This window comes from Lemur catta, chromosome 1 (genome assembly GCF_020740605.2).
Source record: "Lemur catta isolate mLemCat1 chromosome 1, mLemCat1.pri, whole genome shotgun sequence".
In the NCBI taxonomy this organism is placed as follows: domain Eukaryota; kingdom Metazoa; phylum Chordata; class Mammalia; order Primates; family Lemuridae; genus Lemur; species Lemur catta.
In genome coordinates, this window is record NC_059128.1 from 160,384,562 (window position 1) to 160,403,874 (window position 19,313).

Consider the following 19,313-nt stretch of genomic DNA (forward strand, 5'->3'; position numbering starts at 1 on the left):
TCACCCAAACATCAAGACCGTGTGCAATTGGCCAAAGTTTTATTTTGTTGAATTGACAAGCCTTGAAATCTTCTGTTAGGTTTCAGTCAGGAAATTTAAGTACTCAGGGCTTGGGTCAGGTAAGGGAGAAGCTGTCCGTTTAAGGCTACTACGCACAGATTCGTTTAAGGTTTACTGGTAAGAGAAGACCATATATATTTTAATTATTTTTTTAAATGAGAAAAAAATTCTCTGTCTTATGTTTTAGGAAATCTATCAACTTTACAGGATAGGCCTTCTAATATTGTAGAAGCAATTTTGTGGGTGTGTGTGTGTGTATCCAGGAAAGACTTGCAAAATGGGAATTTTGCTGATAAGTAAAGGATATAGATCTATAATATTTAATTCTTGATATGATATCACATCCCATGATAGGCAAAAAGAATCAAATGAGCCACATAGTCACATCCTGCATATTGCCTTATTTTATTGGCAAGGCAGAGGGAGAAGAGTTCTGGCTCTAGGCCTCCAGCTCCAGTGCTCTTTCCACTAACTTACCTCCCTGTCGGCCCTGATTTTGCTCATTCTATAGAAGGAAGTGTTTCCTTCTGCCTTTGGAGTCAGCTTGGGATGGAATCTTAGACACTCACTGCTATAGGACTTCAGAGCAGGCTTAAAAGAGAGATCACTTATGAAACCACCCACCACTAAGCCTGGCACACAGTAAAGAGTTGGAGATCAACTCTCTCCCTGCAGAGAACTCCTGGTTCTGTTAAGACCGCTGAACCTTTCCTCCACTTGTCTTCTTCATCTAAGGACTACTTTAAATGCTATTCTTCCTTTTAAGTAAAATGTTTTTTCCTAATATGAAGGGCTACCTCATCAATTTAAGTGCCTGACAGAAAGGGGAAGTATTGTTTGTTTTATTTAGCTTAGTTTTGTTTTATGTTTTTCATAAGATTTTAGGAAATTTATTATTAGTCACTAATAAATTAGGACAAGTTTGGATGAGTGTCAATTGAACTGAAGGTTGATTAATAATTTCTCAATGCACCTGGTGCTGCTCATTTGACCTGCATATTTTTCTTTTAAAAATGAATCAAAGTTATACATGCATGTGGTGTAAACAGTCCAATAGTTCCTAGAAGACCAGAAGTTCCCATATTCTATCATCCCATTTCTTCTGCACCAGAAACAAAACTTTTCATGTCTTTTGTCCATTTTAGCAATCATTTACTTAAAAAAAATGTATCTATATTACCACTATCTTGGTTTTCTAGTTCTAGGCATTATCAATTAGGTTCCCAGCATAACAGATAAGACTTTAGCTTACTTTTACATTCCATCTCCCTACCACACACATCCTCTTTCCATCTTTCTCTCTCCTAGTATTGTGATATTATTACTCTGTTTAGATCAATATTCAGTGCTTACAATATTGTCACAACTGAGCCATTTGGTGAATAATACATATTTATATTTCTATACATGTTTTATTTTCCTTGGAGCTAACAATTATCTGGATTTTTTTTGGCTTACTTTGTTTTCTATGTGTTCATCACTGATACAAATCCAAAATTGTCTCCGAGTACATGCGAATTTTCTCTCAACAGTTTTGATGCATCAAGTGTACTACCACCTAGTCTTGAAAACTCCCAGCAGCTTCTGCCTGCTCTGGGTGGGGTGGCTTGATGAATCTAGTGCAGATCTCTTATCCTGAGCTGTCTATTGGTCATCCCAGCAATACTGCATAGTAAGTACTTGCTCAAGTTCTATCTTCATTTCCTGAATCTCCTGTTTTCATTTTCTTAGCTTATTGCCTCCTATGGTGCACCATAGCTTCTAGTAGATTCCTTAGAAAAGGTACATGAAAGGGACATATATTCTTAGAGATCTTTCATGTCTGAAAAGGTACTTTTTCTACCCTTGACTTTACCGGAAATTTGGCTGGATATAGATTCTGGGTTGGAAGTCATACTCATTTAGAATTTTTAAGGCATCGCTCTACTGTCTTCTAGCTTCCAAAATCCTCTGGAGAAGTCCAAAGTCATTCTGGTTCCTGACCCTTTGTATGTTTCTGTGTTTTTTGTTTTTTTTTTTTATTTTAGGAAGCCAAAAGAATCATTTTTTTTATTTGCAGTGTAATAGTATTATGAATCTTCATAGTCTGGAGACTCACGTCCTTCAGTTCTGGGAACCTGAATTAGTTGATGTGATGGATTCCTCCCTTCCAACCAGTTTCATTCTCTCTTTTTCTTTCTCTTTCTTTCTTTCTTTTGGCATTCTTTTTAGTCTAGTTTCTTAACCTCCTAGATTTGTGCTGTTTAATACAATAGGTGCTAGATACACGCGGCTTTTCACATTTTCATTTAAATTAGTAGAAATTAAATAAAATTTTAAAATTCAGTTTCTCAGTCACACTAGCCACACGTAGACAGTGGACGCTGTATTGGACAGCACAGACATCGACCACCTCCATCATCCCTGAAGATTCTAGGACAGTGGAGCCCTATGTAATCCTGTAATTTTCTTATCATTTCTTTTTATTTTTCATATCTTTGTCACTTTGCTTTAATTTCTGGAAGATTACTCAACTTACACTTTTAATCTTTCTACAAATATTAAAAAAATCAATGCTTTTTAATTTCCAAAAGTTTTTTTCATAGTTTGAATTTTTTTTTTTCACAGCATCCTACATGTATTTCATGGGTTTCACATCTATCCTTATCTATTTAGATATAATAAATATTAACCTTTATTATTCCTGAAGAGTTTCTTTTTACTCAAGGAGATTTTTTTTTCTTTGTTTACTTTGGTTTATATCTTTTCCATTAGAAGCCCTCAGTAGAGGTCTTGGCAGTTTTGACATCTGCTCACATTTAAGAGTAGAGCATGATAAATCTGAATAGAAGGTCTGAGCACATATGTGGGATGTGTCAAATTTGCTCTTTGCTATAGGGTGATATGGATGGACTATTTCCTTGAACAAGTTTTGAAATTAATATTTCAGAAATTTTCTCCTGGGCTGTTCAGATTATTTTGAAAAGACTATTCCAAAGCCTTATTGAGAGGGTACAGACTTCTTGGCTGCTAGCATTCCAGGAGCCAAGCTAAGGAAGAGGACTGGGGGACTTAGTATTTGGGATATAAATGTTTGCTTATTTTCTCTTTTTGTAGTACTGCCTGGTTTCCTTTAGTCCAGAGACCTTCTATTTTACCCTCACAAAAAATAAGCCTCAACTTTCCTGCCAAGGGGTGATGTCTTGGACATTGTGCTGTGCCCTCCAGATCCCCCTTTACAATTAAGGGATCTGTTCCCTCTGCTGTTGGGTATGCCCTTGGTTGAAGAGGGTCATGCCCGTGATCATGCACTATTTGTACGGACAGCTTGCCTATGATGATTGGTCAGTGTGAGTGTTTACAAGTGTCCAGGCCCCTCACCCATCTTAGGAAAATTCTGAAAGGTCATCCCAGGCAGGGGACCTTTTTGTAACTATATCAGAAGCCAGTCCTTTCTGCTCAATCCTGCTTTCTTTCTTTCCCACATAGATATTAATCCCACTAATCTTCCTTCCCAGACAACCTGATAGTTTGGGAAGGGCAATTGTCTCATTGCACCTGTTAAGGGAGGAAATCTGTAGATCTAGAAACTCCTTAAAAATGCTTTCAGCTTATTTTTCTGGTTTTAGTCTTACTGTCATTGTCACCTCCAGAGGTACCTATTCTTGAGCTTTTGGAGTGTTCTATAGTGAAAATTGTGTTGCTTCTTAGGTCTTGCCATTGTTGATTAGGATTTAAATTTCTCAGATCTATTAAGTCAGTTCACACCCATCCATTTGCTTTTCAGCTTCTGAAATTTTGTTGTTATTATCTTTTCTATTATCTTTGACCTGTGAGTTTATGTCTTCAAAAAAAAATCTCTTCACTGTTGTTTTAGCAATGTTTTGGAAATGCATGCATTTAATCTGCCAGCTGCCTCTTGTAAACTTCACTCTGCATCTAGAACTTTTGATATTTTTATTTGCAGGCCATAGTATATAGTAAATAGAAATGCTCAGCATTAAATCTTTCTGATTGTACTAATTCAAGAAAGGAAAGTGAGTGATAAAGGAGTTGTATATCTTAAAATTTGCTATACCCTTGAGGAAGTAAGTGAATGGAAACTATCAGATTGAGGTTCAGCATGGATGGAGTTATTACAGGTTTTGCAATTATCACTGATTGTAGATTGAAAAGTAGACATTATCTCAAGGATCATGGTGGTTCATGACTTGAATGGCAGTCAGAATTATTTTTAAGAGTCATTCTGATGGGGTAGAATACATAAAACAGAGATACTTAAAAGCTATCCTTTCATTAAACTCAGTATTGATGAGATATAATGTGCATTAGTATGTACTGTTCTATCCTCTAGGAGTAGGATAAACTTCAAGAGGGCTTGAAAATAACAAATATAATTAAAGGGTTGAGGATGGAGAGAACCTAAGTAGTAAACAGATAAACATATAATTTATTCAAAAGAAAAGATTTAGATGATTTTCTAATGGCCCTAAAGCATATGAGGCAATACTCATTTTTTTACACTTTTCTAAGTGTTTTTTTCTGAGAAAATTTAATGGGATAATTGGTAGGTAAAAGTACCTAACTGATAGTAGGACATTTAATGTTAGTTTTCTTCCTTCATAAAGAATTCAAGCATGATGAAATGCTTTTTAAAACTATTTTTTAATATATATATTTTTTGAGACAGTCTTGCTCTGTTGCCCCGGCTAGAGTACAATGGAATGATCATAGCTCACTGCAACCTCAAATTCCTGGGCTCAAGCGACCCTCCTGCCTCAGTCTCCTGAGTAGCTGGGACTTCAGGCATGTGCTACCACACCCAGCTAATTTTTCTATTTTTGGTAGAGACAGGGTCTCGCTCTTGTTCAGACTGATCTCGAACTCCTGACCTCAATTGATCCTACTGCCTTGGCCTCCCAAAGTGCTAGGATTTCAGGCGTGAGCCACTGCACCCACCCAATAAAACAGTTTTTAATTTCAACAAGAATAAAGCTTTACAGAACTTCCTAGAAGCCAGGATTATTATACAATGGGTTTATTGCCCTAGAAAAATTACTGAAATTTACATAAAATGGATCTGTGATATTTTAATATAATAAAAATATATATTTAGTCTTCCTTTCTGGTTTTTGGCATAGACCTCCTAATACCCTTGTAATTTCCAAAGTGATGGGGTGAGAGGAGTGTCTTTTATAATAAGCCTGTTTCAATCCTATTTGGATTTACACTAATGTTGTGACCCTTGGAGGATGGAGGCTGGCTGCCAGAGGAACCAACCACTTGACTAGAAGACTAGAACTTCAATCCCAATCCCCTAAAGGGAGAGGGACTAGTAATTGAACTAATTACCAATGGCCAATGTCTTAATCAATCATGCATATATAATGGAAACTCCATAAAAACCCTAAGTGACAGGATTTGGAGAGCTTCTGGGTTAGTGAACATTCATGTGCCAGGAGGGTAGTGCACCCCAACTCCCCAGGGACAGAAGCTCCTGTGTTCAGAACAATTTTGGCCTTCTTAATTTGTCTGTTCATTTGTATCCTTTATAATATCCTTTGTAATAAACTGGTAAAAGTAAATAAAGTGTGACCCTGAGTTCTGTGATTAGTTATGGCAAATTATCAAACCTCAGGAGTGGGTAATGGGAACCCTGTTGTTAGGCAAGTGGGACAGAAGTGTGGGCAACCTGAGACCCACTAGTTGTAGTTGGCATCTGAAGTGCAGGGTAGTCTATGGGATGGAGCATTTACCCTAGGTAGTTAGTGTCAGAATTGAATTAAATTGTAAGACACTTACTTTGTTTCCACAAGAATAGAGAATTGGTTGGTGTGGAAAACCCACACATTTGGTGTTAAGTGTTACGGGTGTTATGTGAGTAAAGAAATGATTTTTTCTTTTGGTTGGAAATTCATCAATGTGTGAAAGATGGTTTTCCCTGGATAACAAACCTAGGAAGGATGTATTTCCTTAGCTCTTCATTTTTTTTCTATATTTTCCTAATTTTCCCCTGATTTTACAGAAGTGACCATGTAATGTTTTCTAATGGATACAAACTGTCACTATTTGTACTTTTAATTACAACCTGATATTATGTATATGTTCTTTTACACAGTGATGTAGAGACTTTGTAATGTAGAGATTATTATAGAAATTCAGACTCTGAAGCTAAATAAAACTTGTGTTCAAGTCCTGGCCTTGCCACTTTCTAGCTTTGTGACCCTGGGTATGTTACTTAGCTTTTGACAACACTGACAATAATATTGCCTATAACATAAGGCTGTTGAGAGGATTAAATTAGTAATGGAAATCATTTAGAAGAATACCTGGTAAGCACCCAATACATGTTAGATATTATTTTTATTCCCCAAAATTCTTAAGATAGCTTACAAAAAAAATTAGGAAAGTTTTAAAAAACAAGGAAAGTAATTTAGGCAAGGGGTAGAATATAATGAAATGAAGCTCAAAAGCATTAAAACTTCATTATTACTTGTTAATTGTACTTAATAATACAAAATTTCTAATTCTCAATCAAAAAGAGGAAAATGTGGTTGGATATTATAATCATAGTGCCTACAATTTTTTTAAAAAATCAACCAAAACTCATATCCTGATCTAAGAGAAATGTTTTCCCAGGACTCTCATAAAGGAGTCACTGGGATATATAACTTATTTATTAGAAAATGCAAAAGTGTTATATGACCTCCTCTCTTAAATACCTTGAAAATTAAATTTCTAAATATTAATGAGCATCCAGGGGTCTAGGTTTCCTATGGTAAGTAAGCACGTTTTCTGTTTTCTAAAATGCAGAAATCAAGCACAGCTGCATGACAAAAATACTCCAAAGCAGGAGCTTATAAATCCCCCACTGAATTATAGGTAAACAGATCAATAGCTAGAGAAAGTTCTAATGCTTTTGAAGCTAACCATGTTTCTCTGTTTCCCTTCTGTATTCATCAACTCGCCCCATGCTGAGTCTTCCTATAATTGATGAATGTGTCTCAAATTAGTCATTTAAATACAACTTCCTTAGTTTGCTATATTTATTATATATAGTAACTGTCCATATTTTATTTTAAATTTATTTCCAAAGAACTCATTTGTTTTTATTTAGATCATTTTAGTATCCATGAATTGATTTTATTTTTTCTAATGTATATTATATGGTATTTTTTTCCTTTAGAAGATTGTTTGTGTATCATCTGAAATCACTGTGTATACTACCAGCAATATTCATGACTTCCACTACTTTTTGGAAAACATTAGATTAGAAGACTACATTTTGACACACATACTCAAATTAAAGCTTATTTTTAAATGTGAAGATAATAATCTCTGATCTGGAAATGAAAAAATTATATTCCCTAGGTAAATATAAAAAACAAGAAGGGAAATTTTGAGGAACACATCAGCCACTAAAATCAAGCCATGTCTGCTTTGCTGGAATGGCTAATTCCTTTCCTGCCTCTTTAGTAGGATGATGTCAAATTTTGTTCACAAATTTTAGTCATGCTCTGGGTCAAAATTATCTAAAATAATAAACTAAATGAATTCCTTCTACTTTGAAGAAAGCTTGATAGCTGTCTTTTAAGGAGAGGCTTAATAAGACACCAGTTAGTTGTGTCCTGTTCATTTTTGCCTTTTGCCAATATGGGAGGGATTATATCTTTGTATTTTTAATTTGAACTTTTTACTTAGTAATTAGATTAGTCTCTTGATATGTTTATGTCCAATTCAATTTCATCTTCTTTGACCTAATTATGTCTATTAGTTCTTTTATGTTGAATTGTTTTTCTTTCAATTATTTATTTGTAGCAGTTCCTTATATGTTCTTTATACCAATTGCTAGTCAGTTTTTCGTGTGTAGTAAATATCTTTTCCAGACTTTTGCAAGATAAGCCTGCAGCTCGTCTCTATATACCTATGACAGAGCTTGCATTGTACTCCAAGTGTACATCTCTGCCTTCCAGATATGTTTAAGTAACTGTCCCTTGTTTTTGTCTGGCAAATCTAAGCTCAGGAAAGTACTATGACCAGAGCTGGGTTAGCCCAAGGGAGGTAAGAGTGGTAACAGAGAACTGTGCCCAGCCTGTGTGTCCTATGCTCCACAGATTTCTGAGTCATCCTGTGTACTGTATTATGTGAAGAATGAGACTTGTACTTCCTTAAATGAGGTGGTCTTCTGCACATATCCAGAGTAATTAACATATGGAAGATCATTCCAGTTTGTTTATATTTTTTGTTTAGAATTGTAGTGTCTATATTTACAGTGCGATCAGCTTGTCAATTTTTTTTTCTCATGCTTCTCAAGATGTCCTTGTCTAATGTCAAGATTATATTCCTTTTCTAGCCCCTGAAAAAATCATTTAAGTTTTGGTTTATCTGTTTATTAAATGTTTGGGAATACTTACCCACAAATTCATTTAAACTTAATATTTTTTTTTCTTTTTTTTTTTGAGACAGAGTCTCGCTCTTTTGCCCTGGCTAGAGTGCCATGGCATCAGCCCAGCTCACAGCAACCTCAAACTCCTGGGCTTAAGCGATCCTACTGCCTCAGCCTCCCGAGTAGCTGGGACTACAGGCATGTGCCACCATGCACAGCTAGTTTTTTTCTATATATATTTTTAGCTGTCCAAATCATTTCTTTCTATTTTTAGTAGAGACGGTGTTTCGCTCTTGCTCAGGCCGGTCTCGAACTCCTGACCTTGAGCGATCCTCCCGCCTCAGCCTCCCAGAGTGCTAGGATTACAGGCGTGAGCCACCGTGCCTGGCCTAAGCTTAATATTTTTTAACAAAAATTTAAATTGATTCAGTATTTTTAATAGTTATAGGATAATTAAAAATTTTTTTCTCCCTGAGTCAGTTTTGAAGAATTTTTCCACAAATTTCCCATGTTACTTAAGTTTTAAAAATTGTTGACATAGAGTTTTTATTATATCATCTCCTTAATCGATGTTGCACCTATGTCACCTTTTTCATTTCTATTTCATTTTTTTCAAGAGTTTAAGTGGATAAAACATTCTAGGTTGGCTGTGATTCTTATCAATACTTTGAAGATCTTCTAGCACTCTTTTCTGGCTTTTACTGTTGCTACTGAAAGAACTGTCAGTTACATTGGTTTTCATTTGAAGATAAAGTCATTTCTCTAAAACTGCTGTTAAGATCTTTCTGTATTTAGTGATCTTTAGTTTACAACATTTCTAGGTATTGGTTCTTTACAAATATCTTGTGAAGATATGCTAGGATTCCTAAATCTGAGTATTGAGTTTTATTAATTCTGAAAAAAATTGTCAATAGTTTATTTTCCAACATTCTAATTTCTCTGAAATTCCAGATGCGTTTTGGATCTTTTTACTCTGACCTCTATTTCTCTTGACTTCTATTTCATATGTGTCTGAGTGTTACATTATGGGGCTTTTATTTTCTTCTAATGTACTAATTCTTTCTTATTCTGTGAGCAATCTCTGATTATACTGTCAATCAAGTCTTCATATTTAATTATCATGTTTTTCATTTACAGATGTCCTATTTTTTTCAAATCTACTTAGTTAATTTTGATAGTCTGTGTTCCTTCATCATGTTTTTCACACTTTTTAATTTTCTTTAAAGAGATTAAGCATATTTACATTCTTATCTGATTATTCCAATATCTGCAGTCTTTGAAGATTCGGTTTTGGGATTTGGTTTTTTCTGGTGACTCTTGCTCATGGTAGTTCATGTCGTGGCATTCATGACTTTTTATTGTAAGTTCATGCTCCTTAGAACTTTTTCTGGGAAGATTCTTTTGGAACCACAAGTAAAAATATCCAATTAGAGAAAATTTGAATTTTATTTTGCTGTGTGCCTGATCAGAATCACTTTAAATGTAATTTTAATCTAGGATTATTCCATATCCAACATATATACTACAGGTCTCAAACTTAAATGACTGTGAGACTGTGATTAGACATTCTAAAGGGAAAGTTTCTTCCTCTTTTTTCATGCTCTACCCAAACCAAGGATTAAATAAACAAGTCTCTTTTGGGACCTCCCCATCCCTACCCTCGGTGTCAATCTTTCAGTTGTTCCATATCTATGCATACCTATTGATATGTTCCATATCAATCTGAACTCTGCACTCTGCTTAGGGGCTAGGCTTTAGCTCTTTTCCTTCACCAACTCCAAATACTCCTCTTATTTATACTTTCTTTTTGTTCCTCAAATGTAATTGTTTCCCTTATTTTACATTAGCATAGCCATATTGTAAAATTTTTATTTTATGAAGCATTCTTAAGAATTCTGTATTAGGAGGACTTTTCTGTACCTCTAACTCATCATATGCTTTTTAATTTTACAATTTTTTTCTTCATAATAGATTTTTGAGAACTCACCACTATCGGTTATTATTCTCACAAATTAATGTTGTATCTTTTGACTTTAAATGATGTCTGATTACACAAAGGTGGTAGTCACCATGGAAATACTAACAAAAGACATATTTTTCTTTAAGGTATATGATGAATAAAACTCCTATCTACAAATCTAGAAATGGCTACAAAGAGAAAAGTGGCCAGCCAGCAGTACTATGGGAGAGTTTGGTGAGCATATTGGCCCACTGCTGCCAATGAGAGGATTTTGTAAGGCCTTTGCCAAACTTCCTTCACTATTTCCTGATTTGGGGTTATGTATGAAGTTTTATGTACCTTCTAGTCCTTTCTGACTCTCTAGTACCCATCATATTTCTAAGAGCTCTGTAGGTAGACTAGAGAATTGAAAGTCAAGTTTCCAGGTGCACTATACCCTCTGTAGACCTAGGTTTGGGCTTATCTGTGAAGTTCTATTCCCTTACAGAAGGTACTGACAGAACATTAATAGGAACAGTTTTCACTGTAACCTCAATTCAGCCAATTCATCCCTCTTTCAACACGAAGCTGAACTATCTACTCAGGAAGTCATCATCTAATGACATGGCTTAATTTTCTGAATTTATATTGCAATGTATGTAAATAAGCTATTAAATATTGATGACTTATAATTTCACCAAAGTATTATCAGAAGGTTTTGCTGAAATTCTTTAAAAGATGAAATATAATTGAAGTCCCATTTGGATTTCATCATTTAATTACTTCCTTAAGCTCATATAATAGCACCCAAAACATGTGAGAGAATATGAGCTTGAAAAATCAAATCAGGGTTCTCAGCCATTCTAGTGGCTACTTTTCAATACTGTGCTCCAGTGTGACAGGGCTCTGTCCTATTCCTCCCTTCTATCATGGGTATCTCAGTTTCTTTTTGATGCTCTCGAACACATTTCTTCATGGTCACATTATTCTGAATGATTGTCTTGAGAGGTTGACACTCTCCAGTATCTATCTCATGCTGTACTATAATGTGTTTGCTTTCATATTCCATCTGGATAGATGTGTTTTTTCACCTTTGCACTAAGATTGAATTAATAAATAATATATTTGGTATCTGATATACTCATGATATTGTGTTTCTAATTTTTAAAATAGAATCACTATTTTTCTTCATTTGTAGTTAGTAGAAGTTGTTCCTTTTCAGTACTTCTATTTCTGGTCCTTTCGTTATTTTATTTTACCCTATTACTTATGATATCTCACACCTTTAGAAATCCCCATATACCCTCTAAATCTCAGATTATTGCTGGGATTGTTATTTCTATGCTCTTTTCTTTAGGATTTTCAAAAATCATTCCAGTATGATTACAAATAGCCACAAGACCCTACATCTCTTAATGCCACTCCGTTAACCCCTCATGCCCCATCTTGAATCTTGGAATCAAAAGTGAATTAGACATGGCCTCTGCCTTCACAGGGCTCATAGTCTAGAAGGGGAAAGGAACACATGAAATGCTTGTAAGCACCATTTATAAATTCCCAAGTTTTTCATTAATACAATTAGTCATTTTAGCAGATTTCTAGTTGGTATATGTTTAGCTCACCTCGTACCTTGCATAAACATTCTCAATATGAATGTCAGCTATGAGATGTTAATACTTGGGGAAAAAATTCATTCTTCAAATTGAGAAGGAGTCTTTTAATTATGTTTGTGTGTCTTTTTCTCAGTAAGCTAAAGATGTATTTTTAAAGTAGATCAAATAAAACTGAGTTGCCATATAATTTTAAGAGGCTGAAGCAATTATATGAACATTTCAGTAGACATTTACCCATGAAACTTTTATATTGTCTATGAATTAAATTGTTTCCCCATACAAGGTGTCAAATAAATATATCCCTCATGGAATTTTGGCAAAGTCCCCTGCAGAAATAAGCAGTATTGGTCAATGGTGACTCCTAAACATTTTTCCTATGGTATGAACACAATCTTGCTGGGATGGAAAGCTCATTTTTATTGAATCAGGGGCCAAAAACTAAACTCAAACTCTCCCAAAATGGGGGACCCAATCTTTTTCATTTAGGGCATTCGGTGTTCCCTAGCATTGCTCCAAATATCTGGCATCTATGCTCTTGGCACCAAAGAGTCCAGTTTTTTACACTCTGGCAAAGCCACTACTACACTGACTCCATATAAAAAGTCAAGCAAAAAGGGAAAAGCTCCACCTCCACCCCTACCACCCACTGAAGCACAAATCCACAGTATGTCCTGCCAGTCCTGAGCATGCCTCTCCACAAAGTGCAGGGAGGCCAAAGACAGGTATCTACAGAACTTTCTGTAGGTTTAAAGCCTGTCCTATGTGACACCTGCTATCACTGATGACAGTAGCATGACAGCTAGAATCCACAAATTGGGAAGAGTCCTTAATATAATACTACTATCTAGGTGAATTTTGCTGGATATACAGAATGTCACCAAGAGTATATCTCCATTCAGGGGGTCAAGTTAAATGGCTATTTTGACTCTCAGCCTGAACTTATTAATATTCTTAATATTATATTTGCCTGGTGTTTCAATGAATTGATCATTCAACTGCAAAATGTTTTTTAATATTAAATTCACCCAAAAGGGGGGTTAAAACCATGTTCCATTCTCGCAGTAATAAAACAAGAAAATCTATTATAAAAAATCAGAATGAAGTCGTTAGCTTGATAAAGTTTGTCCAAAGATCCTAAGCTACTCAACAACAGAAAAATTTAACCCACAGGTATATTTTGACTAACTACAGAATATTTTAAATTTTTCTTTACAATGAAATGACTTGGTGAAGCATGACATGTCCATTATGCCTCAATCCCTTCCACAGCCGATGGCAACATTTCCCTCATTACATTATCCCCGGTCTCTAAAGGCAACTTAATTTATGAACTCGGATTTTCATTATTTGCCCTTAGAAGGTTCTAGGAGAAAACAATATTAGTAAATATGTATAGAAAATACAAATATTTTATTTAAATATAGGTAATACAATTAAATAAAGATGGGATTACAATTTCTTAATCACTTTAAGCATCTATCTGGGTTCTTCAGTTCCAATTTCATCACCAAATATTTGATAAAGAGTTAGCATAGATGTCCTCGAGGCAGAAATCTATCTCCTGGGATAAAGTATTGATTTTTACAATAATTCTCTTGTCAGGCAACTGGTCTTTATTAGGATTTTTGCATGTGTTTCTTTCATTATGCAAAAGAAAAAAATGAGGCAGAATAAATCAGCAGGTGAAAGGAACATTATTACAATGTTCCACATTGAAAATTAAAATATTCAAAGTACATAAAAACCATCTAAGATTTAATTAATATCTGATCAGGGGCTTAATGTCTGTCCTTTTGAGAATATTTTTATATTTTTTTTTAACAAATGAGTTCAATCATCTTAAACATTTTGGCCAAATTGAGATTTTCAGAAACTGAAAGACAAATAGAAGAATCAACAAGAACAAAAAATTAACCAACAACAGAGATTCTATTTAATGTGATAGGGCCATTCAACACCAGCAGTAAGAACACATTTTGGGAGGGAGAAGAATTAGGTAAATACATGTCAAATTGCCTTTGACTTAAATCAAGCAGAAAAAAACCAAACAATATAGTCATCAGAATGTGCACCTGAGACATGCCACTTTCATAATTATGATCTGATTATTTTGCAAAAGAAGGAATGCTATGTTATCTATCTTTGAATAGCCACATTTTCTAAATTAGACATCATTTATGTATTCATATATTCATCCATCTATCAAATATTTATTGAGCACTTACTTTGTGTCAGACACCCAATCTGAGAGTGTTATAGATATTATCCTGAACAAGAGAGGCAAAACCCGCTCCCTGATGAAGTTTTCTACTGCAGCAGAGTACAATTACAACAGAAACTAACTTTGAAAAGGTTATTTTAGATAGGCATAAATGCTGTAAAACAATGAACAGGGTGATATGATGGAGTGGACAGAGGTGAGTTTGTTTAGTCTGGATGGGCAGGGAAGACCTTTCCAAAGAAATGTGTGTGTCACAGGGCTTTTCAAATGTGGATGTACAGGTGAGTCACCTGGGGATCTTGTTGAAATGCAGATTCTGATTCAAAGACCTGATGTAGGACCTGAGATTCTGCATTTTCAGTGAGTTCCCAGGTAATACCGATATGTCAGGCTCTCAGATCATTCTTTGAATAGTAAGGACTTTAAATAAGAGATGAGAATGGTAAAAAGACTGGAGGCAGGAGCTACCTGCTTCAATGACAATCATGTGTAGGGGTTTGGGGAAGGAGCTGAGATAAGCCCATCCTTCTATCCACCTCATTTCCAATTTTCCTCATTTGTTTCATAGGAGGCCCTAGGACATGGTAGAAAGATAAAAGCTCTGAGACCAGACACTTCTGGGCTTTAATCCTGTCTTCACCTCCTCACAGCACTGAGGCCTTGGGCAGTTCAGTTACTTTTTCTAAGTCTCATTCTTCTACATTGTAGGATCCTTGGATAATATGTCTGACATATATAAAATAATCAACAAATGATAGCTTGATAGACACTCCAGATTGGCTGACCCAACTTCACTTCTAAACCCTTTCTCTTTTGGATATTTCCATTTTAGAGGTACAAAAGCTTAAAAAACAAACCAAAAAACCTTGGTTTCTCAGCCTTCTTTGAAGCTAGAGATGGCCATGGCCACGTGACAGAGTGATGTTCAATGACATGTTGATGGAAATCCTTGCCAGGATAGAGAGGTAGGGGGAAGCACATTTCTTCCTACAAACGAGGGCAAAGACTCAGGAAAAGGCTCTTGCCCTTCATTTCTCACTCTTCTTATGTCTGCACCACAGTAATGGGTTCTAAAGGTGCAGCATGTGTCTTACAACCATGAGGTGACAAATATGATAATGAAAATCAGCACATTAAGGACAACAGAGCATAAAGGCCAAAAGAACCTGAGTATCCACCAGTATTATGGAATCACTGCTCCAGCCATGAGCTGCTCAGTTCCAGGCTTTTTAAAACATGAGAAAAATAAGTCTTTACTAGTTAAGCTTGTGTTAGTTGGGTTTCCAGGTTCTTATACCTAAACGCAATGCATGTCTAGTTGTTTAGCACACCTATTTATTATTCTTATTTCTTCTGAAGCCATTTAGTAACAGGTAAAGGCAGATGCAATACAAAACTCTGTCAGTATATTTAACAATGCCAACCTGCTGCTGCTTGCCAAAGGTCAGACTACCAACAAACATCATTGCATTTGAATCCTGATTTGTATTACCATGAAAGATAATGTGAAAGCTTCACACATCAACCCCTAAATTCTCAAGACAAATTTAAAGAGAGCCCACTTTTTAGAACTTGTAATTGAAATCCCCACATTCTATGATAACTGATGGTGGTGTTGCCACATAATGAATAACCCAGTGTCAACCATCATTTCAAAGCAAATCTGGGACACTCCACAAGAAATAAACAAAAATAACTGCAAAGGGCCCTGTGCCTGAAAAAGCAAGGCACATATTGCACTCAACTGGTTTGAATGGAAAGCCAAATTAACATAATGAATGAACTGCTATGAAAAAAGTTTGGAAAATTAAGACACGTGCAACTCAGTGCAGAGGAAAAGAAGTTAAAAGAAGTTAACCACTGTCACATAGGTGAAGGTTTCTGAATGAAATTAGTTAATAAGCAAGTATTTACTCAGTTTTTGTTACATTTAAAAAAAGAGAGCTTAAAAAAAGAGAGAAATATTTATCTAACTATGTCTTATGATCATTTTACAACCACGCTGACTTAAAATAGTTACTCTGTCTCTCTAAAAATACTATATACTTTTGTGGGACATTTATAATAAGGTAGCAATAGAAAAGAGTGTTCTTGAGTGTTCAGTATAAATTAGAAATAATACTTAATTTCATATGAGATAATAATCATTTGAGGAACAAAGTCCTAAAAACTATGAAAAGATCTAGGGACTTACTAGCAAATATTTCAAATTTTTTACATCGTATTTTGCATAATATAATTAATGTTAAGTGTTTTGCTGACATCTTTTCTTTAAACCTTGCAAGAGACAGTCTTTATATTGTATGTGTCCCCTGAACAAACTGGGACTATTAATGAGTATAGTTTAATATATTTATTGAAGTATAAATGTAAAACTTGTTTTTAAGATAGAACTGTGGATTAGTATAATTATTATTGGTTGCACAGTGTTCAAATGCGTGCCCTTCGCTCCCAAATGGCAGATGCAATCTTTTAAGTGCAAGCAGCTCTGCTAGTGTAACATGCCTGGCCTTTCTCTGTTCCTTTCCTCAGTTCTTTCCAGAGAAAGATGAGGCGTTTAATCTGATTGAGTTTGGAAGGAGCTGTGGGCCTGTGCAGGTAGTACCCTGTTCTGCTCTGAACTTCTAGGCTTTAAGTCCCATGGTGGAGGGCTCTGCCTTGGCCACAGCTCAGCTTGGTGACTCAGGGGCAAGTTTACCTAACTCTGGAGCTCACTAAGAGGAAGCTCACTTGCCGGTAAAGATATTTTATGTTCTTCTTTATTAGTTTCATCAGAAATAAAGGTGATATTTTGGTTTCCAATCTACCTTACTCATTTTCCTTTCTCAATTGATTCAGAACTGGGGTGGCAAAAAACGAGAGTTTTTACTGTGCTCCCTCAACCCCTGAATGAGTAGATATACTTTACTTTTATCCACTGCAGTGCACCAAGATAGAGATTTCTCCCCTATCAAAAGACATGAGGAACATAAGACAAAGTCGTTTAAATAATTTGTATTCCTATAAAACCATTAGGCACAGTACTTATATTCAAAGTAAGTCAATTATAGGATAATTAAACTACCCCCTTTGAAGAAAAAAAAAGCCATATGTTTCTTTCTTAGGATAGTTTATATTTCTATTTATCCACACATATATGTAGGGGGACATAATATACCTATATACTTATATGTATGCATAATTTTATTTAAAGAATCATTACCTTTTGTATTCCTGTATTCCAAAGAAAATATTAAAAGAAAAAACTGTACACGATGATTTTCACACTTATCTCTGTGGAGCTTACTTATATTGGACAGCTATTCCACTTGCTCTCATACTCAAGTAACTCTGATTGTAAGAGTGCTCTTCCTTTGTGTATGTAAATTATGCCACAGTAGTTAGTCATGCAACTATGCAGGAAAATAGTCATGCATTTGCCAAGATTTCAAATGATAGAAGCAGGAGCACCAAACTATGATAGTTGTTCATTTGGGTTGTTATTTCGAGAGACATGATGTATTTAAAACACACAGGTTTTTAAAAAGAGCTGGAATAAAAGAGTCCATTGCTAAAAAGATATAGCTATTGAAATGTCGGTAGCTGGTTCTAATAAAGAACTTGCTACATAGAAAATTCATACAGGAACGATCGCTTTTTCTCTGGTCACTAGAATATCTAATCCTACATCTGTTTAAAACAAATAATATCAGCATTTTTTCAGTGTTAATTTTTGTTGGGTTATATAAAATGCAGGGAATTTTTTAATAAGCTATAAACAGAAGATACAAGGTAAACAACACAAATTCTTTGAAAGACTTTTTAAAAAAATAATTGAAAAGCTTGTTGGTTGTCTTAAAACAAAGTATTATACTGTTATATACTCTAAGGTACAGGATACACATTTGTTTGCAACATTCTATTCTGACAACCACTAAGCTAGAGTTCTTAATTTTATACATAAAATGAAATTTTGCACTTCTAAGTTTTGAGCTATAGCACTTTAGATGAAACTGAGAGATGTATTTTTAATCACAAAGTTTTAACTTCACTTATCCTATCAATTTTTGCCTAATAAGACAAGGTGGTATGAATCTTTATATTGTGATAAATTGTTTTCTCATCCTCATCCTATTTGCATAGGAATATGAACTTGTGGTTCCTGTCAAATGAGTCTTTATTACAAAGACGAGAATGTAAATGCATGTGAGTCTCTATGATTTTGGAATATGCACCAAATACTGACTGCTAACAGCTATGAATATTTATCAGTTGCTGTTATTAAAAAGACACTTTCTTTTCGCCCAGAGTTTTTGCGTAAACAGTTTCAAAATGTAACCCCATCTGTCAATGTTTTCTGAAAACAGTACAAACCTTCTTTTTTGTCTTCTGGAGTAATCTTCACTTTTGTATCTGTTATATCCTTGAATGAGGCCAGAAAAAGTACCACATCTCCTTTCTCATTCTTTATGGGAACAATATCCAATAGGCACCAAAATGGGGACCCTGGAACCATAATAAAAATACAAATCAACTATTGCCTTGTATTTTTTTCTATGAAAATCTCAATCATTAATAAAAACAAAGCCCTTTACTGTTTTTGTTCTATCCCACAACTCCCCCCATCTTAAAAATGTCAGTTTTCAGATTCCATAAATATCTATCCTATATGCATATCTCTTCATTCCGAAATGAAATGCTTTCTCTGAAAATAAGGCAGTATTTTAAACAAAAACACTTGTCTGTACTGAGACATTTCTGCTTACATCACTCAAATTGTATCTCGTCTTTGAACTTGTTGATGTTGAATCACTCCATTTTATGAGACTGCCCTTTCCCACCTACCCCCTGTACACTCTGGTTATTAAATAAAGACTTTTGTTTGGCATGAGTTTGCTAGAGGTTTATTTAGTCAATTTAAGAATCAAAGATCACCCACCAGAATGCTAAAATAGAAATGATGGAAAATATGAAGTTTAGGGGAGGACAAGCAGCCACTTGAACTCTCATACTGTTTGCAAATTGAGCTCTCTAGCTGTTTGCAAATTAATATGTCTATTTTAAAAACTGTTTTGCAGTATTGAGATTTAGTCTCATAATACAACACTACACATCAATGAGAATGAGCGATTTGCA

General features: G+C 35.0%; 1 protein-coding gene across 1 annotated transcript in view; it reads right to left on the reverse strand.

Moving 5' to 3' along the window:
- Positions 1 to 19,313, reverse strand: part of KCNH8 (potassium voltage-gated channel subfamily H member 8) — a 347,364-nt gene that overhangs the window by 182,087 nt on the left and 145,964 nt on the right. The window contains exon 3 of the mRNA XM_045555829.1: positions 18,552 to 18,683. Within this exon, the coding sequence (XP_045411785.1) occupies positions 18,552 to 18,683 (132 nt within the window). The remainder of the gene's footprint in view (positions 1 to 18,551; positions 18,684 to 19,313) is intronic.